Here is a 20,726-nt window from a genome sequence, read left to right on the forward strand (position 1 = left end):
CCCCTTCTCGAGGACCCTGTGGCTTGCAGAGCCCTGCGAACGCTGCCCCATGGAAGGTTGGAGGTGGGAGGGTGGTGGGCAGGGTGTGTGCAGATGCCAGCCAGGCCTCCTTTCTGTTGATTTACCTGCCCAGACCTGCCCAGCGGGCCAGTCAACTGGTGGGTGTCAGGAGCCCTTGGCCTGGCAGCAAGGCTCTGTGAGAAGGTGGGCAGAGAGAATCCGTGTGTGACAGATGTCGCCTGGGACTTACTGTAACTCAGGGGCTCGGCCGGGGCTGCTCAGCCTGCGTCCTCATTGCACTCAGAGTTGCTGTGTGTGAGAGTGCACATGTGTGAGTGTGCACGTGATGCGAGGGTCTCACAAACTGGATGCCAAATGTTTGTGAGTGTCTGCGTGAGTGTGAGACAGAAACACAAAGTCAGCCCCGAGTGTGGCGGAGAGTGGGTCCCGGTTTTGTTTGCTCCATCTGCCAGGGCTGGCCTGGGGCAGCACCCCCGCCCTCAGCTGTTCTATACAATATTAATGCTCACCATCTCGGCCTCACACAACGGCCCTAATTGTCGTCTGCGGCATTAAGGCAGGCGCCCATCTGCGGGGAAGCTTTCAGAAGGAAACAAGAAAACCCTCACCCCCAGCTGGTCACCGGAGAAGGTGGTGCCAATTACAGATGCAGAAAGTTTAGACCAAAATTACTTGAAAGAGTTTTTATGAAGCAAATGAACTGACACTTGGAATGTCTGTGTGCAGATTTGCACAAGTAATTACACTTTATTTGAAATGATCTTACCAGCTAAGCGATCATTAAGCCCGCTCCCCGACTCGCACAAAGCACTTTCTCAGTGAGTGCGGCCGCAGCAAGCTTGGTTTTGCAAATGTCCCCTTTCCCTCCCGTGTGGAGTCTGAGGACCTGCCAGCCGGACAGGAGTTATTTCCTGGTGTATCTTTCCAAACATTTATTAAAAAGTCACATGTGACTTTCCCACAGATTTTTATGAAATAAAACCCAAAGGAACAATGTGTGCCATGCCCAGTTATGGAAGAGAAAATATTTTATAATTTCAAAAATTCCTGACACATTTTCACCCTCTCTAAGAAAAAAGTTTAAGATTATACCTTGCTGTTGTCACAGACCAACCTTCCTGTTGGTTTGGGCTGTGAAACATCCTAGCGGGGGTCTGTTGGGGTTGAGAGCCTTGGGTTTGGAATTCTCCGTCTCGCTGCCCAGAGTTTAGTGGTGGCTGAATTTGGTGCCAACTCGCAGACTTGCCTGCGCCAAGAACAAAGAGGCCTCTGGGGGGGAGAGCGCTGTCCGAAGTGCTGATCAGGCCTCGGATCCACCCAGCGCTGGCTCCTTCCCGGGGGCTGAAGGGCGAACCTGGGATCCACCCAGCGCTGGCTCCTTCCTGGGGGCTGAAGGGCGAACCTGGGAAACAGGCCGGCAGGCCCCCCTTCCGCCCTGCCCTTTCCTCTGGACTCCTTTGTTCTCTTGACCGCGTCAGCTAACGGGTTTGAACCTTTGCTCCTCAAAACTCATCTTCTGAAACTGCTCATCCCACTTTAGCCTCCCAGGCTCTCTGGGTCGTGCCCGCCGGCACCAATTTTAAGTTTCCAGGCACATTCTGAAGGCTCTTCCCGAGCAGGGCCTGCCACTGACTGCTCAAAGGGGGAGTGGGAAGTGCCGGGAAACTCAAGTTTTCACAAATATCATCTCTATTCCCTGAAAAACCCCTTGCGCCCATGAAGCCATGCTGCACAGCTTGGGTTCTCCCTGACGCCACCTCTGCTTCGTGGTGGTTTCTTAGGCCTGACTATTGCACATCTGAGTTGAGTCACTTTCATGAAACCTTGGGTGTTGTTGGGAAATAAGGCTGATTCAGCAACGGCTCTCCCTTTGATTCTATCTCCATCATGGAACAATCCGGAGCCTGCAGCCTGCCCGGAGCCTGCAGCCTGCCGATAAGAGTTTAATAGAATTTCTGAATGCCGAAGGTTTGGGATGTAAAACATCCTGGCACTCACAGCATGTCCAGAGGAGATAGAAATGGGTTTTCAGGAGATGGCTCAGCTGAATGTGTCCTTTTATGCTAATGGATATAAGTTTATGAAAGAATTAAAAAATGGTAGGCAGTCATTGTGGAAACCTCAAACTGTTCTCATTTGACTAATTAATATTTCATCCTCAGTTTGACCAGTGCAGGCCTGCATTAATTTCCTTGTGCTCAATCTAAACAATAGCTCTGTGTGCATTTTGTGTTTTATTTGTTGAGGATAATGTGTGTGTATAAGAATCTAAGATACTTGTCTTTGGGGTGAAGCTCACTGGTTTGTATGTAACGTGTAAAGCACTAACTGCATGTTAGAAATAAGCCACTAAGATTTTCAAAACATGCTCTGTTGGAGAAAGCGAAATGTTTCGGTTCTGCCTCATTCACACTTTTGGTGGCCTGAGCCCTTTAGTGCTAATTAAGTTGGGGTATTGTGTCCTTGCATAATTTACCAAGAAATGATGTTTACTGTCTGTTGCAATCTCTGCACTGAACTCCTGAGATGAGAGTTTTGCTGGTTCTCCAGCTGGCCCCTGATGGTAGCATCTCTGCAGGTGTCTCACATTCAGTTTTCACCCTTGGGTTTCAGTTTAGTTTCTGACATCCTGATATGATAATGGACAACTGTTTGCCTGATTTATTAGTACAAGAAGGAGATTTGGGCCGCAAACAAGAATAATACTCCGGCTCTTGATGACTCTTACTGAGGAAATTCCTACATTTATCCCTGAATGTGGGGAAAAAATCACAAACTGGCAGATGAGAAGGCAGACAGTCAGGTTGCATGAAGAGTGGGTGGGCACGTCCATTGTGTGTGTTATGGATTTTTCTCTTCCTCGTTTTCATTGGATAGCACCTTCAGGCAGTTTGTAAAAGAATCAGAAAAAGAGCAGAAAACTTGGGCAGTGTTCTTCCCTCTAGTCGGAGTAAACTTAGTGTTTTTAGGGGTGGGATACCCATGCGCCAGGGATCCCTGAGTTCTCTTTGGGAGGGTTTTATTATTGTAAAAATTAAAGTGAAAAGGGAACGTGTGATAACAGAAAAATGTCTTGCTGATCGATTCTTTGTGTGCATGACTATTTGTTGGTCTGTGGCTATAGTTACCTTTTATGCAGTTAAAAAAATACATATCCATTTATGTCACGGGTACTTGAATATGCAGATGAGCCAATATGTAATATTCCTGGTTCATTTGAGTAATAAATTCTGCAGCCCGTTCTTTATGATGGAAGGTCATATTCCTAACCACCAATAAATATTGTAAAGTACTTTCGCTGTGGCCATGCTAACCCAGGGCATCTGTCATTCCGGTTGCTGCTATTAGGAATTATTGGACTGAACCACTGGCACAGAAAGCAGAGGGGGGTGAATGTGGTGGTTGTAATACTCTCTGCCCTTTTGTGTGTTTTGCATTTAAAAAAAAAACTCAGTCGTGCTGCACATTGATTATGAATCAGTGTGGACAAATACAGGCACCTTCTGTTGGCCGAGGCTCCGAGCAGGGCACAGGGCTCTGCCGGCCTGGGACACCTCTCACCCCCGATTCAGCAGATCCATCTTTCTGATGCTATACTGTAAATTTATTTCACCTCAGAGAGTAAACAGATATATTGGAGCCCCAAGGGTTCATGGGTAGCGTATTTACAAAGGAGCCTCCTCCGCCAGCCCGTGCCACCGCTGCTAATGAGAGCAGTCATTAAGTAAATGAGACGTCGCCTTTAGCTGGCTTAGGAGTTCGCACACTAAGGGGAGAAGATATTTAATTGAAACCCGCACGCAGGCTTCCCCACATGTGACCGTGTAAGGGAGGCAGCTGCCTTCCCTCTCCTCCCCCAGTCCACCCTGCACCCCCCATGTAAATTTCATGATTGCTTTCCGTGATGTCATTTTGAAAGAGGACAGACAATAGCTGTGTGGAAAGGTAAGTCAATGTTATGTTCTTTCTGACAAAGGCAGATACCCAAAGCCCGGCTTTTCCTCTTGGACAGAGACAGGGAGAGGGCGCAGGGCAGAGTTAATTTCTAAGATGAAGGCTCTCTCTGCAGGAAAGGCAGGTCTGAGGGTGGCTTTTTGAAACTGCTCTGGAGCGCTGAGGCTTTCTTCTCCTCCCTGGCCTGCCGTGTGCTGTTTTCCTCTGGTCTCTCTGTTGTTCCTGCTCCTCTGAGATTCCAGGGGACATGTTGTGCGTCTGACAGAGGAGACATTCGGGGAGGGCAGTGCAGCTCGAGACGAGAAACTTTATGCGCATTTCTGGAAGAGGAACAGCGGATTTGTCTGTGGCCCTGGGACCCAGCAGCTCCCTACCTGGGGAGAGCACGGCCCCGTAGACAGAAGATCCCTCTGAAGTAGGGTCTCAGAGTCTGGGGTGTGTCATGTGTGACCCCCCCACCCAAGGTACTGAGTAGAGGTGCTCACGTGAGCGTTTTGTCTGCATGTCATGCGTTTCTAAACTTGAGGATCAATATCGAGGGTGCATGTGTCTGTGGACAGATGTACAGAAGTAAATACCGGCCGCTCCTCTCAGCCCCTTTTCTCGTTACGTGTCCGTGGGGTTGTGGAGTGTGGTTCTGTATGGTGGTAGTGTAACTGGAATTTTATATTTAAAACTAGAAATCAGGGTTAGCTAAGAAGTCGGTGTAAGCGATGAACGCCTTCATGCCATTGTCTGCAGTTCTGGGGCCGTGGACTTTGGTTCTGTCCATCGAATTCACTTTCTTCTTCATCAACCAGGAAAATAAACAAGTGCTGGTGGCTTTGTGTTGGAGGGGTGGGTTCTCACTAAATAAACAAGTGCTGGTGGCTTTGTGTTGGAGGGGTGGGTTCTCACTGCTCCTTCTGAGCCACCCAGGGCTTTTCTCGTCTCAGCAGCACCTTTGAATCAGTGGACACCATTGGCTGGTAAAGTTGGTTTTTAATTTTGGAAACAAAACCTCTGCGGTGGCGGGGGGTTCCGTGGCTGCATGTGGGTTTGGTCGTGGGCATCGTCACTGTCCCTCTAATGATGATAATGACAGCGATGGTTATAATTATCCTTTTGGGAGAGGGAGGTGGAGAGTTTTGCCCTTGTAGTTTTTTTTTTTTTTTTAAATCACAGAAACCCGAGGACACTTCTAACACCAGTGGCTAAGTGCAGAAAAGGTGGGAGGGGTGCTGGGGTAGACCTGGGGGGCCCACTTGGTGCTGAGGGGTGTGCTCTGGCTCTGTCTCCTCCGAGGTGCTGACAGAGCCTGCCCTGGCCTCACTCTGGCCTGGGGAGTGGGGTGCTGTGTCCTCACCCAGGGCTGACTAAGGGAGGCTCCCCTCGGCCCCCAGGCTGCCTGCCACCCAGGGCTCCCCTCCCATTGGTCCTTGGCTGTGATTATCACCTCCTTCCATATGGCCCTGTTAATTAACGTAAACAAAAGAGTAAGAGAGCAGGGATTGGGGTCCAGCGGTACCAGCCAGGGCACTGCTACCCTACCCTGTCTCCCTGGGTAGCTATTCCTTGTGCAGAGGAGGCTGGGTCAGGGCTTAGAGGGCAGTTTGTTTTCAAAGAGAAGGAGTCAGCTTTATGAACTCTTCTGCCCTGTAGAGACTGAGACTTCCACAGGGTTCTCCTGCCCCCTGGGCACCTGGACAGTGCTGAACTTCGCAGGGTGCTTGCTGATCCAGGAGCCTGAGCAGGAGCCACAGAGAGTTAGACAAAGAGGCCTTTCCACTCAGGAACAGACTGAGCTCTGACCCCTTTGGGCTATGAATCCCTGAGGAAGGCTTGGGAGCTTACCCAAGGCAGGGGGCTGCTTCTGTCTAAAGTGCCACTCAGGGGGCTGTGTGACCCTCAGTCAATGCTCACAGATCTGGAGGTACCCTCAATTGTTCAGAGCCAATGCTCTGACCCCTCTTGGAAGATTCTGGCAAAGGCAGTGGTCACCCACTGCCTTGAATGCTCCTGGTGCATGAGTGGGGAAAAGCTCTGAGATGACCCTTTCTAGCCATGGAGGATGCGAAGTTGCTTTGGTCTGGGGGGTGCAGTAGCCTCTACTTGGAAGCTCCGTTAGTGCCCAGAGATGTCAGAGAGAGGCTGGCAGAGGGTATGCGGGCACGGGGGTGCATGCTGGGCAGCTCTGGCAGCTGACCAACGGCAGTGCTGGCTCCTCAGTCAGCCTGGATTGGCTGGAGCTTGGCTTGTCCCCTGGCATGGACGTGGTGGGCGCTCTCCCTGGTGCTGCCCAGAGACCCAGCCCCCCCGCCCCGCCTCCACCCAGGCCTGGTGTCACTGAATGTGCAGGCAATGACATTTGTGGTGGTGTGGGGGGTAGAGCAGACCCACCACTCTGCACTGGGGAGACAGAGGTCAGAGCCTGACTAACCTCCTTCCTGCTGCCGCTCAGTCTAGTGATGGCCGAGCCATTTGGAATGCCGGTTGGCAGAGAGAGCAGGAGAGGTTCCTGAAGACTGACAAAGTGCCAGAGAGATGCCTGGGGCCTCCAGCAGCTGCCCAGGGCGGTGGGCAGGCTGGTGGGGGCTGAGCTTTTTTCCTGGACGGACTCGGTGCAAAAGGCACGTCTACTTTGGAAAAGACTGATCAGGGATTGGGGCCGCCCAATCCTTCTGTCAGGACTCAGGTTGGGGGTGAGACCAGGAACAACCATGACACTTTAATCAGCACCAGGCCTGCAGTGGATAAGGAGGTAGAGAACGGAGCCAGCTGGTGGATCGGGGTCAGGGGTGAGCCGTGGGGTGGGTGAGGGCTGCTGGCGGTTGCCTGATCTGTGAGCCGGCAGGGTACTGGACGGTCAGCCAGACTTCATGTTACTCAGGCATCTTGGAGAGTGGATGATCTGCCTGTCCTGATGCTGGAAGATGCATCTCAGAGCCCCTCTTTTGTTGCCTGCGGGGAGCTGGGGGCTTTCCCTTCTTCCTCTCTCTCAGCCTCCTCATCTTAGATCCTCCCCTCTGCTTTTACCTTGTGAACTCACTCATGAATAAACCAGAAGTTAGTTGTCTACAGACATAATTTTAACAGGAATTTTGTGGTGTGAGTTTACCGGAAAATGGTCTTTGGGAACCAGCCTCATTAGATTCGTCAGACCCAGAAACGCAGTGTTTCCCAGGAGGGAAGAGAGCAGTGGCTGCTGGGCTGCTCTGCCGTGGGTTTGCTGCTCCTGGGAGAACACAGGACCGTCCCTGCTTCAGGACAGCCCCCAGGGGCAGCCACTACCCAGTCCAGGACATCTGCGGGGCCTCGGGGTGGGATGTGCGTTCATGGCCTCTGGGGGTTCCCAGCACTTTTTCTGTCTTTCAGACAAAATCTCCCTAAACGCCACTTTAAAAAACTCAAAACAAAAATGAGCACGAGGAATTTCACCTGAATTAAAATGTTTTTGATCTCAGGCTTCCACTGAGCCTGCTTCAGAGAGAATGATGAGTAAATACTTGCCGGTGGAAGTGTTTGGAAATGTCTCCCTTTTCATCTTCAGTGTTGAGGAACCAGCCCGATGCAAGAGTGGTCTCTTCTCCCTGTGGGTCATGGCATGAGGCGCTTTCCTTGTGGGAAGATTGGTCTTACCTGTCACTTCATTCTTTTTTTCATTTCACAATTTGCACTTTAAATTTTTTAAGTGCAAATTTTAAGTGTTTTAATCGGGAATGAAAGTAACTCAGAGGATGCTTTAATCTGCCCTAGCTGAGCACATCTGCCCTGGCCAGGATTAGCGTTCAGGCCTTGCAGAGGAGAGAGGTTGTCGATACAGGTGTGGGTGTCTGTGGCCCTACTCCCATCCCATGTCCTGTGCAGCAGAAGCCTCTACTCAGCAGCCCTACCTTCGAGAGGGTGACTGTGTGCTCAGGCAACGGAATGTGTGGTTTGCCCTGGAGTTGAGTGCAGTTGTAGGATACGTTTGCTGTGCCTCGGGGTTTCTTTGGGACTGTGGCCGGGGAGCATGGCTTGTGCCAGGAAGGTGTAGGTGGGGCAGCCCTCAGGAAGTAGGCTGCAGTGCTCTGCATGAGTCAGGGTGACCAGGCAAGGTGGGGGTGAGCACTTGGGATCTAGACGCTGGGGAGGAAAAGTGGAGGCACCATATGGCCTGAGCTGTGACAGCTGAGCTTGCTGGGCCCCACCTCTCTCTCACGCCTGACTTCACACCTCCATCGTGTTCAACATTGGTCTGAGGGCTCGGGCAGCAGCCATCTGGGTCCTCTTCTTTTTTCCCATTTTGCTGCCTGCAATCCACACACCAGAGGAGGAGTGTGAGAAGGGGGCCCTGGGTCCGGGCAGGTGGAGCCTCTCACCTGGTCCTGGGGTCCCTCCAGGTCTCCCAGCTCAGGGACCACAGAGCTGCCAGTGGCTGACCTGCCTAGCCTGAGTGGGAGGAGAGTAGGGGCTTAGGTGCAGCATTATGCCCCAGGGCCTGCTTTAGAAGGCTCTAGAAGATCCCTGAGACTCTCGGACGGCAAACTGACAGCAGCAAGTGCCTGGCGTGGTCTCACAGTGAGCCAGACCTGGTTCCCCTGTGCATTGCGCTGAGTAACTTGTCAAAGCACTTGGGTCTTTACACCAACAGGGTTTTTTTGAGTCCTGAAAATAAAAAATCTTTAGCAGTCATGCGCTGTGGGCAGCCCCAGTGGCTCCTGACTGGAGATGCTGCCCACTCTTTACATACTCAGAGCTGGGGAGAAGTTCCCTCTCGGTTCTGAGTTTCCCAGGCATCAGCTGTCCTACGGATCCCAGGTGCGGGTGGTTCAAACCCTGCCCAGTTGCTGCCAACTGAACACTTGGTTTGTCAGTCATTCGTCAGCACCTGGAATTGTGTTCATTCTGCCCTTACCAAAATTTTGTTTAGGGAAAAATGCATTTGAAATTGGGATGACTTACTATATTTAACATTATTTTCATTGAGACTGGGCCTTTAAGAAATGGAACAAGAGCCAGGCGCGGTGGCTCACGCCTGTAATCCCAGCACTTTGGGAGGCCGAGGCGGGTGGATCACGAGGTCAAGAGATCGAGACCATCCTGGTCAACATGGTGAAACCCCGTCTCTACTAAAAATACAAAAAATTAGCTGGGCATGGTGGTGCGTGCCTGTAATCCCAGCTACTCAGGAGGCTGAGGCAGGAGAATTGCCTGAACCCAGGAGGCGGAGGTTGCGGTGAGCCGAGATCGTGCCATTGCACTCCAGCCTGGGTAACATGAGTGAAACTCCGTCTCAAAAAAAAAAAGAAAGAAATGGAACAAGAAAGATGACTTAGGTGGCACATTTGACACTGTTATTTTAATCATTTGGACTGTGCTAACTCGTTTAATTCTCCTTAATGTGTTCTGTGCTGGACACAGGCTAGGAGGCAAATTAGCTTCCCAGGTGAGTGGTGTAGCTCGAATCTGAACTGTTTCCAGGACAGCCCCCGTCTCAGTCTCACCCAGCCCCGCCCAGCCTTCCTGCCCAGAGTCCCAGACTGCCGTGGAGGCTGCCTGCCGCCCACAGGGTGACCCTACTGCCCTCATGTCCCTTCCTTTCAGCCTGGGAGACGCCTAGGTCCTGTCTCGGCCTTGCCCTCTCCAAGCTTATTCTCCATCCCAAAGTGGGTTGTTGCCCAAGATCCCTGAGCACCCCTCCCTTTCTCCCTCCATCTCCCGCAGCTGGATTTGCTTCTCTTTCAAGTTTTCGTGCAGATGCCGCCCCGGGTTCTTCTTTACTTACGTGTACTCTCATGTGTCTCACATTTGAAATCCCTCTCTCAGCAGCACTGCTGTGACATTGCATCAGAGCGATGGGCGTCCCTGCTTGCCTTCCAGGAGAGCCTGCAGGCAACCAGCTCTAAGGCCTGCTGGCCCCGAGGGGGACCGCAAGCCTAGGACATGCTGGGCCTGGGGAGCACCCCAAGTCTAGGACATGCTGGGCCCGGGGGTACCCCCAGTCTAGGACCTGCTGGGCCCGAGGGGGCCCCCCAGTCTGGCGCTGGCACAGATGCATGTGCTTGCCTGGGGTCCCCTTGTCAACATGGTGTGTGGAGTTTTCAAAGCTGTTCCAGACCAGGAAAGGATCTACATTTTGGCTTTGAGGTTGGAAGGATACGTGTGGTGGGAGGAAAAGCTACTTAAATGCTCAGCTGTGGAGTTCTGAATTTTCCTCCAGCATCTGCTTGTCCTTGAGGTTGAGCCCTGCCTTCTGGTTATTTGAGATAATGTCCACCCAGATAAAATGTTGGACTATGAGTGCACATTAGAGAGGTACCTCTTGCAGTCACTTTTAGAAAGCGGTCTGATTTTGTTTTGAACAGGTTATTTAGAGCTTTGTGCTTCCTTGTTTTATTTCCGCAGAGGCCATGCCCAACCCCAGCCTTGGTGAGTTGTGACCCAGCCATGTCACCGAGGTGTCAGAATGGGTCGGCTGTGAGGTGTTTGTTCCCTCCCCATGACACACACAGACAAATGTGTCCAATTTTTTTATATTTTTTGAGATGGAGTCTTGCCCTGTCGCCTAGGCTGGAGAGCAGTGGGGTGATCTCAGCTCACTGCAACCTCTGCCTCTGGGTTCAGGCAATTCTTCTGCCTCAGCCTCTGGAGTAGCTGGGATTGCAGGTACATGCCACTATTCCCAGGCTAATTCTGTATTTTTTTTAGTAGAGTTGGGTTTTTGCCATGTTGGTCAGGCTGGTCTTGAACTCCTGACCTCAGATGATCTGCCCGCCTTGGCCTCCCAAAGTGCTGGGATTACAGGCGTGAGCTACCATGTCTGGCCTAATTTGCCCAGTTTTTAAGAGTTAAGAGGCGCTGTGAGTTTCTGCCGTCTGTCATCTGGCAGTAAGTCCTGTAGGTAGGGAGTCTGCTTCCTAGGTGCACCAGCCACATGGGAAAAACGAAGTGGATTTGTTCCTGAATGGTGTCAGGGAAGCAATCCCCCGGAAGGCTGCCTGGAGCCTACCTTGGGGATAAGCTCTGGAACTCGGGGCCCTGCCCTCTTCCCTGCAGAGCACCGTCACACTCGTCATCACACGTCATCCACACTGGCGGCCTGGGCTTCTCTGGCTGCAGGTCGGACTCGGGGCCCTGCCCCTCTTCCCTGCAGAGCACCGTCACACTGGTCATCACGCGTCATCCACACTGGCGGCCTGGGCTTCTCTGACTGCAGGTCGGACTCAGGGCCCTGCCCCTCTTCCCTGCAGAGCACCGTCACACTGGTCATCACGCGTCATCCACACTGGCGGCCTGGGCTTCTCTGACTGCAGGTCGGACTCAGGGCCCTGCCCCTCTTCCCTGCAGAGCACCGTCACACTGGTCATCACGCGTCATCCACACTGGCGGCCTGGGCTTCTCTGACTGCAGGTCGGACTCAGGGCCCTGCCCCTCTTCCCTGCAGAGCACCGTCACACTGGTCATCACACGTCATCCACACTGGCAGCCTGGGCTTCTCTGGCTGCAGGTCGCACCTGCAGCTTCTAAGTAAGAACCTGCTACGGGATGTGGATGGAGCTCCCTTCATCTCCAGGGTCTGAGCCTTCATGCTTGGCTGACCCCCTACACCTCTGGCATGTGGAGGAACCCAAAGCCACTTTGATATGAGAGTTGGAGTCCAATTCTTCTTCCTGGAGAGACCTCTGAGGGCCTTGGATCTGCTGAGCTCTCCCCTGCCAGCCCCTCCTTCTGGGAACCTACTTCCTGCCCACTCCCTCAGAGGCCAGGCCGCCTCTGGGGTCTGTAAAGTGTGTGTGTTTTCCCCAAATGCTGTTCTGTGTTGGCTCTTGTGTGCTGACCACTGTCCATCCAGGCTGAGAAATCAGCATACACTTTGTCCCATCCCCCACAATTTTTCTAAGCCTGAAAAGCAGCACAGGGGGCCGCTCTGAGCCCTGGAGCGGGGGCTTCTGTTGAACCCACCAGAGAGGAGCTGCCTGGGCTCACCCTAGCCAAACAGGAATTTAGGCAGGGGCCCTGCAGTGAGAAAGCCTGGGGTTAGAGGAGGACAAGGGAGCTGTCGTCAAAGCCGTAATCGTGAAGGGCTCTGAGGCCTGGGGATCTTCCCTCGAGCCCTGTCTCTTCTGAACTGGGGATGAGCCAGGGCGTGGACAGACATGAAAAGGGACGTGGGATGCCTTTCCTAGTGGAATAATTTTCTCTTCAAGCCCTCAATAAAATGTGGTTTTAAGGAAGAAGGAGATGGCCATTGCTTCTCTTCTCAGGCTGGAAAGCTGAACGGTTCTAAGAGCCATTTCTGGGACTGAGGGACAAAAGTGCTAGAGCAGAATTCCAGAGCAGGCCCCATTGACCCTGCAAGGCCAGCGTGTCTTCTGGGGAGTTCCCAAAGATCCATGGGGAGGACGCCCCCAAACCCAGCCCTGCTGGCTCCGGCCATACCCTCTTTCTATCTTTTTTAAAAGACGGGGTCTCAGGCTATTGCCCAGGCTGCAGTGCAGCATCTCAGCTCATTGCAACCTCTGCCTACTGGGTTTAGCAATTCTGCACCTCGGCCTCCGAGTAGCTGGGATTATAGGCATGCGCCACCTCCCCTGGCTAATTTTTGTATCTTTAGTAGAGATGGGGTTTCGTCATGTTGGCCAGGCTGGTCTTGAACTCCTGACCTCAAGTGATCCAGCCGTCTTGGCCTCCCAAAGTGCTGAGATCACAGGCATGAGCCACTGTGCCCAGCCTCTTAACTCTTACCTTGCATCTGGAATGCCTGTTGGACCAGGCCTGTTTCCATTGCAGCCCCTTCTTACTGCCTTTGCTTTCTCTGTGTTCTCCCCCGTCTGTACCCTGGGATTCAGGCAGGCAAGTCTAGCTGTGCCTGATCTGAAAAAGTGTCTCTGATGGTGGCCCAGTGAGGCAGGGCCATGGGCCAGCCTGGCCGCCTTCCCTCCCGTCCTGAGCACTGGGGGTGGGTCAGGCCTCAGGCAGCCCTGGGAGGCAGCAGCCACAGACAGAGATGGGCTGGTGGGCAGGTGTGGCTGACAGCGTGGATGTCTTTAGTGGCCTGGCCTGGTCAGTGGAGATGGTCAGGGTAGCAGGGGGAGCCACCAGCCCAGTGCCTGCCGCTGCGCCCATTTCCCCCTCCCTGGCTTCTCCTCCTGTTGCCCTGGGTGGGCTCTTGGGAGTCACCTATTTCTAGAGTCCTCCCTTCTGGGCTCCTTGTCCTGGGTGTGGGGTGAACGTGCTGGACTGGGGTCACAGGGTTGTACCCACCTGGAGCTGAGGCTGTTCTCGCCCCAGAAGGAAAATCCCGCCTGTCTACGTGGAGCAGAGTGTGGAGTGGTTTTCCTGGTACCGCCTGGGTTCCGGTGCCCGGCCTGGGGGTGAGGCTGGTCCCCCAACTGGACTCTCTCCCAGGCGCCCCGGGATGGATGAGGGTGGCACTTTCGGTGTCTGCCTGCCGGCAACCAGGGATGACAGGCTGCCTGGAGAGCCATCCTGTGATTTGGTTTGGAAAGTCATTATTACTGCAGAGCAGTTTAGCTGTTGTTTTTACAGCGTTGGTAAGGTTAAAAGAAATAATGATAATAATATAAGGAAGACTCAGCCACAGGCACTGCCTGTAACATGCTATTTGCATTTTTAAGGAAACACTTCTTTCAGACAGCCTGGGTGAAAGGTCATTATTTGCATATAAATGGAAAAGAAAGTGTGTGATGCTGGAAGTTACATCTGTATTATTTTCTCAGCAGTGAGCTGCTGTTGGAGAGATTAGAGGACATGGCTTGCATTTGGCTTTTATTGAATAGAGAAAGTACCAGTGAGGCTGATTTAGAAGCAAAATAATGAGAGAAATGTGCAAAGCTATAGAATTGCCAACTCCCCCTGCCCCCACCTCTCCCTTCTCTCATTTTCACCTAAACTCAGCAAAAGCTGGTCTGCCTTTGCGCCACTCAGCAAGTCTTCATTTTACTTCTCTCTGGATTTCAGAGAGAAAAAAAGGGAAAGAAAAAGAGCAAAACTTGCCCTCATTTTCCCCTCAGTCCTGTGTGTGTTTCCTGCCAATGTTTCTTCCAGATGCCCCGAACCCAGGAGCAGAAGCCCCTGTGACTGTGCAGTGTGGAGCGGAAGAGGCCTTCTGGGGGCGGGGGCCAGGGACCAGGGAGCACCCCTCTCTGGAGCTAGTGGGGCTGTTCTGGACCCGCTGCTGGGAGAGGCTGGGGGCAGGGATCAGATGAGGGGTCCTGTGTGGGCTGAGGCAGTCCTGTTCCGCTATCATCACAGCCCCATGGGACCCACAGTTTCTAGGACATGGCTTCTACCTTCTTCATGGAAATTTCCAAGCTTGTCAGCCTTTCCCAGGTGCCTGGTCCCTGGGGCTTTCCAGGACGCCCCAGGAACAGAGCCGACCATCCCTGAGAGAAAGCCTGGGTGGAGCTGGGGCCTGTGCCTGTCCAGCCAGCTTTGGCAGCCAGCTTGGCTGAGCACATCATAGACTTCAGGGCCCTCCAGGAGCAGTCCTGGACAGAGGGAGGTGGAGTGTCCTGCCTGGAGGGGCTGCAGTATCCCCCGGGTCCCAGCTTCCCTCCTCACGGAGGCCTCCACTGACCACTGGTTACTTAAATAGTACCCCCAGCCTCATTATTTTCAAAAATACTTTTTGAAACAATCTCAAGCCCACAGAAATGTTTCAAGTAGAGGGCCACACTGCTTTTCCTGAGCCGTTTGAGAGTGTATCGCCCAGGACACTTGGGCGGGTGTTTCCAACGACAGGGTCGCCTCCCGCTCACCATCCTCTCCTTCACGGCCATCTGGTCCTCAGACCCACTCACAGGTGGGCTCAGAATCCCGTGCTGCGCTTGCTCAGGTGCCTCATCGGCCTCAAGCAGTTTCACCCTTGTCTTCCCCGACCGTGTGGCTTCCGAACAGCACTGCTCAGTTACCTGGTGGAACGCCCGTCACAGGGGTGCCTGTGGCTGGGCTTGGGTTATGCAGGAACGCCCAGGTGTGAGCTTCTCCCTTCACCTGACCCTGATTTGTCCCTTAACTGATAATGTTGACTTGGTCACTGGATTAGATGGGGCATCCTGGCACCTCTGTGCCAAAGGGAAATGCCAGTCATTTTCCCTTTGCAATTAATACATATTTGGGGGGAAGTTTCTTTGAAACTGTAGAAATATCTCCATCCGCAACAAACCATCACTTAATTTTCACAGATCTCTCTACAGACTCATTGTTTCCTGTTTTCTCCAGCGGGCTGAAAGCCTTGTTCTGACACTCAGATTGCCCCGACTGGCCAGCGGGAGCTCAGTGCAGAGGCTCACTGAGCCTCAGCACACCACCACTGTGTTTTCTTGTTCTTGCCTTTTCTGCTTGGGGCCTGGAACTCTGATTCCTTTGATTAGAAAAGGTGGTTAGCCTGAGACCTGGGTGTTGGGCCTCGAGGGGACAGGGCTGGGAAGACGTGTGTTCACACACACGTGTCCACACGCTGCACACACACAGTTACACACACACTTCTTTTCACCCAGCTCTGTATTCTCCATCTACCGATGTATATTGCAAAACACAAGTCCACACTGACAGTCTCTGATTCCAATTCCCACACAGGGTTCACTCCAGAGTTCTGCCTTTCCATAGGCATGACTTGCTCTTCCAACGTCGAGAAAGCTGATTTCCATTATCTTTAATATATTTACTTATTTGATCCACCCCCTTCCCTGTGCCAACAGCCTCCTTACTCCACACAAGTGCTGACCCCTTGCTGGGCCCCTCTCTCAGGCCAACCCTCTGGCTCTCCAGGACACCCCACCCTCTGCTCTAGGCCTTGGGGGATCCCTCTCCCCTGCAAGGGCTCTGGTGCTAGGGAGCCTCACTGGCCAGTTACCCAGTGCTGTGGGGCTCATGGGGTGTGGGACAGGGCAGCCCCAAGTGTCATGGGGTGTTGGCCTCCTGGGGCTTCCCTGTGGCCTCAGAACTGGACCCTCTGCCACTTGTGCTCACAGCGACCAGTTAGCTTCCTTTGTAGCATTGAGCATTATCTTTATCTTCAATGTTTCCCTGCTGGGCCAAGCAGTATTTAACAGCGTTATTTATCATACAAGATTTTGTGTTTTGTTTTTCTTGTAGAAAATTGTCACCACCCCTGCCCCACGCACCGCCCTGGCCTCATTCCCCTTGCTGTGTTCAATGCACAGTGTTTGCGACTCTGCATAGCTGAGGTATTTTTATTCTGCTACATCCCTTGATCAATATTTTGTCTGGGCATAGAGGGTATGCCCTGAAGTCAAAAATCAACTCCCTTAAAATTGGGAAGCCTTTCTCTACTGCCTGTGAACACCCTGCTGCTCTTGAGTAGTATGATCCTATCCTAGTTACAGGATTCATCTGTGACTTTTTTTCCCTTTAAAAGCTTTTAGGGACTTTTTTCTATTCCTGGTGTTTAGAATTTTACAGTGCTGGGCTTGGTTGGATGTGGGTCTTTTTTTATTCATTGTGATGGGCACTTAATGGCCCTTTTAATCTAAGAATATAATTTCCGTTAGTTCTGAGGAATTGTTTTTATTATTTATCTTATGCTTTTCCTGCCCATGTTCCTGATCCTCTCTTTCTGGGACTCCCAGATTGGATGTCAGGCCTCACCCAGTGTTTCTTCCAACTCTCCTACCTCTTTGTCCCTTTGTTCACTTTTTTAAGTATATTTCTTTGACTCTATCTCCCAAGTGTCTATTGAATTTTTCATTTTGGTTTTACCATTTATTTCCAAGCTGGGGAGCACCGACACGATGGTATTAACCCTTCCCAGGCAGCTCCGCCTGTCGTGTCTGGGTGGGGCCGTGTCTGCCCTGTCCACACGCCCACTGGACAGTCTGTCCTTGTCCCTGCTCTAACTGCTGTCCACACTGTTAGTTGAGGGAGCCTGAAGGAGCTCCTGAAACATTCATTTGCTTATCCAGTGCAGGTTCCTCCTGCAGGCCAGGGACAGTCCCAGGCGCTACTGAGCACCCTGGCAGTTCTCAGACTGGGGTGCGGACCTCCCACTTTGAACCCTGAGAGACAGATGTGGCCTCCTCCACATGACAGGAGCCGTGTGGCATGGATGAGTCTGTTTGCCTCTGAGGGTCACCTTCCCATGTCTGGGGGCCATGTGTTGGGCGTCAGAGGCTCTTTGGGTCTAGAGAGGGGAAGCCTGGGCTGTGGTCCTCCCCAAGAATCTACTGTGACCTGTGGTTGGTTTTGCACAGGCCTGAAATGGTTTCTAAATTTTTATTGTAACCCTTTTCTTGGTGCCTTGCTAGGCTTTGCTTTAAACCCAAGTAGCAGCAAGAAGGGGATAAATGAGGGATTCAGAGGAGAAGTAGGAAAAAGGTTTTTTTTCTTTCCTTTAGAATGGCAAAATGTAAGTTTATACTAAATCCAGGGCCCAGCTGTTCAGTTTCACTCTGCATGAGATGTGATGAAAGCCAAGAAGGCCTGCTCTCTCTGGGGAAGTGGCAGCGGAGCAGCCACAGTGTCTCAAGATGTGGCAGGCCCAGCCATTGCGCGGGAACCTGGGACCATGCTGCTGGTTGGTGACTAGGTGGGATTGGCCCCGGCCTCGGCTCAGCTGCCCGGAGAGCTGTGGGCACCTCCTGACGGAGCCCTGGTGCAGGTGGGAGGCGCGCTGCTGCTGTTCTGGGTCACGACTCTCCTGGCTGCACGGAGGCGGTCGCCTTCCTTTGGCCCTGTTGGATGAGTACAGCCCTAACTGCTCTGGGGAGCGGGAGGGTGTAGTGGACCAGGGGCTCTCACTCTGACCTCCATGGCCTGTCTCCTGTCACTAGCATTACCCATTCTCCTGCTGTATCCCTGGCCCGGCCCTCCCTGGCCTCCAGGAGCAAGGAGTAATAGGCATCCAAGGTGGTCCAGCTGGGGTTGAGGCAGCGTCCAGAGGCTCGCCCAGGATACAGGTTTGCAGAACCCAGTCTGGAGAACCAAAGGGGACTTGCTGGGACCTCCCGCCTTGTGCAGGAGTCCCCAGAGGCGTCCCACTGACCATCCACAGGCCACTGTTTAAAAACAGCTTTATTGGAATGTAATTTACACATCACAGAATTCACCTATTAAAAGTATGCAATTCAGTGGTTTTACTGTATTTATAGAGCTGTGCGTCTATCATCACAACCCAATTTTAGGTGATTTTGATCACCCCAGAAAGAAGCCCCATGCCCACAAACAGTCATTCTCCGCCTGCTCCTCCACGCGTCCTAGGCGACATGAATCTACTTTCTATCTCTGTGGATTTGCCTGTTCTGCACCTTTCGTAAATATGGAATTGGTCAATACGTGGCCTTTTCTGCCTGGCTTTTTCCACCGAGCATGACGTTTTGAGATGCACCCACACTGTCGCATGTATAAGCACCCCATTCTTTTTTATTGCCAAAGACCATGCAACTGTATCTTGTATCACTCACTCAGCAGTGGATGGATATTGGGTTTTTCCAGTTTTTGGCTAGTATGAATAAAGCTGCTATGCATAGTTGTGTACAAGCCTTTATGTGGACATATGTTTTTATTTCTCTTGGGCAAATATCTAGGAGTGAAATTCCTGCGTCATATGATAACCCGATGTTTAACATTTTGAGTGACTGCCACGCCATTTTCCAAGTGATTGTCCTATTTCACTCCCATCCTCATTATATGAGGGTTCTGGTTCCTCCGTATTCTCACCAACACTTGTTACTGTCTGTTTATTTTTAAAACTACACGGTGCAGTGGTGTCCAAGTGTGGTTTTGATTTGCATTTTCTGAGTCACTAGATGTTGGGCATCTTTTCATGAGCTTATTGGCCATTTCCCTGTTATCTTTGGAGAAATGTCTATTCAAATCCTTTGCTCATTTTTAAAGTGGATCATTCGTCTTATTATGGAGTTGTAAGAGTTCTTTATTCCAAATACAAGTTCTTTTTCAGATATATGATTGGCAAGTATTTTCTCCCAGGCTTTGGGCTGTCTTTCCACCTTACTGACAGTGTTATATATTTATTTTTGAGGCCGAGTATCACTCTGTCACCCAGGCTGGAGTGGAGTGACACGATCTTGGGTCACTGCAACCTCTGCCTCCCAGGTTCAAGTGATTCTCCTGCCTCAGCCTCCTGAGTATCTGTGACTACAGGCACACACCATCACAGCCGCCTAATTTTTTGTATTTTCAGTAGAGATGGGGCTTTACCATGTTGGTCAGGCTGGTCTTGAACTCCTGACCTCAAATGATCTGCCTGCCTTGGTCTTCCAAAGTGTTGGGATTACAGGCGTGAGCCACCTTGCCCGACTGACAGTGTTATTTTAACTACAAAAGTTTAAACCTTGTTGAAGTCCAATATATTATTATTTTTTTAATGGCTTGTACTTTTGTGGTCATAGCCAAGAAACCATTGCTTAACCCAGAGTCAGAAAGATTTACTCCTAAGTTTTTTAAGAGTTTTGGTTCTTACGTTTAGATGTGTGATCCAGTGTGAGTTAATTTTTGACAGTGGTCCAAGTTCATTTTTTCAGGATATCTAGTTGTCCTAGCACATTTGTTGAAAAGACAGTTTTTTCCCATTAAATTTTTTAGTGCCTTTGTGAAAATCAGCCGACCATCAATACGGGGTTATTCGTGGACTCTCAGTTCTGTCCCACTTCCCCACATGCCAACCTTGTGCTGGTACCACATTGCCTTGATCACTGCAGCTTTGTAGTAAGTTTTGAAATTGAGAAGTGTGTCTTCCAACTTTGCTCTTTTTCAAAATTGTTTTGGCTAGTCTACATTACTTGAATTGTCATATGAGCTTTAGAGTGAGTTTGTCAATTTTTGCAAACAGAACAAAACACAGCTGGAGAGGTCAGAAATGGTCAGATTCTGGTGAGATTTAGGAAACAACATTGGCAGGATTTGGGGCCAAGGATGACCTTCAGGGTTCTGGCTTGAGGAGTTGATGACTGAAGATGGGAAGAGGAATGCCCAAGTCGCATACGAAGCAGAGATTGTGGGCAGAGAGGAAGCAGAGAGGAGAGGGTGTCTGATGCAGGGTGGCCAGTCGCCAGGAGGAACCTATACAGGGACTGACAAGGTCGGGGGCGGGTGTTTGCCGCAGGCGTGGGGAACAGACACGCATTTCAGCAACGCGTAGTGGGCCCTCATGTGCCCTGTGAACGTGACGCCCGCTGCTGTTTCAGTAGTGGGTTGTGGGTGGAGGCCAGCTGTGCTGAGGCTGGAGGAAGGGTCAGCAGGAAGTATAGTTACGAAGCAGGAGGTGAGGGAGAGGGGGCCGGCAGGAACGTGGGGTCCAGAGAGACTGTGCTTTTAAATATGGATGCCTCAAGCCTGTTGAAGAGTTGGAAAGAGCAGTTAAATATTCCAGAATAACGGAGGGAAGAGTTGATACTCCTGGGAACTTTAACTGACAGTGGGAAGGAGGTGGGTACAAATCCAGATGGAGAGGCCTGCTCAGCAGGGAGGCAAGACCCCACCTCCTATGCTGGAGACAGAGGAGGGCCGAGGGGTTCATGGGAGAATGGAGGTGTGGGCTCCTCTCGAGAGACTCCGCTTCCCCTCTTTGCATGCTGAGGGACAGGTGGTAACAGCTCCTGGCCCCAAAGGCCCCTAGTCATCAGCAATACGGAACCCAGTGAGGACTGAAAATGTTTGGCTTTCCGTGCTCACCACCTGGCCTCTTACTCAGCGGGGAGGTTGTGCACGGTGCTAGAGTGGGTCAGAGCTAAACACCACAGGGCCCAGGGAGGCACCAGAGGGGCAGGTTGGCTCAGGCCAGATGCCAG

At 51.8% G+C, this 20,726-nt stretch overlaps 1 protein-coding gene across 3 annotated transcripts in view; it reads left to right on the forward strand.

Moving 5' to 3' along the window:
• The first annotated feature begins 3,653 nt into the window (after positions 1-3,653).
• MYT1 (myelin transcription factor 1) overlaps positions 3,654-20,726 on the forward strand; it is a 70,090-nt gene continuing 53,017 nt past the window's right edge. For 2 of the 3 annotated variants that reach the window (XM_017515689.2, XM_037733916.1), the window contains exon 1: positions 3,654-3,966. Coding sequence is in view for 1 of the 3 variants with exons in the window: in XM_037733915.1 (XP_037589843.1) it covers positions 4,418-4,439 (22 nt within the window). In the remaining 2 variants the exon portion in view is untranslated. Of the gene's footprint in view, positions 3,967-4,217; positions 4,440-20,726 lie in introns of all 3 variants that reach the window. The other variant, XM_037733915.1, reaches the window with a different exon arrangement.

This window comes from Cebus imitator, unplaced genomic scaffold (genome assembly GCF_001604975.1).
Source record: "Cebus imitator isolate Cc_AM_T3 unplaced genomic scaffold, Cebus_imitator-1.0 Scaffold555, whole genome shotgun sequence".
NCBI classification, from domain to species: Eukaryota; Metazoa; Chordata; class Mammalia; order Primates; family Cebidae; genus Cebus; species Cebus imitator.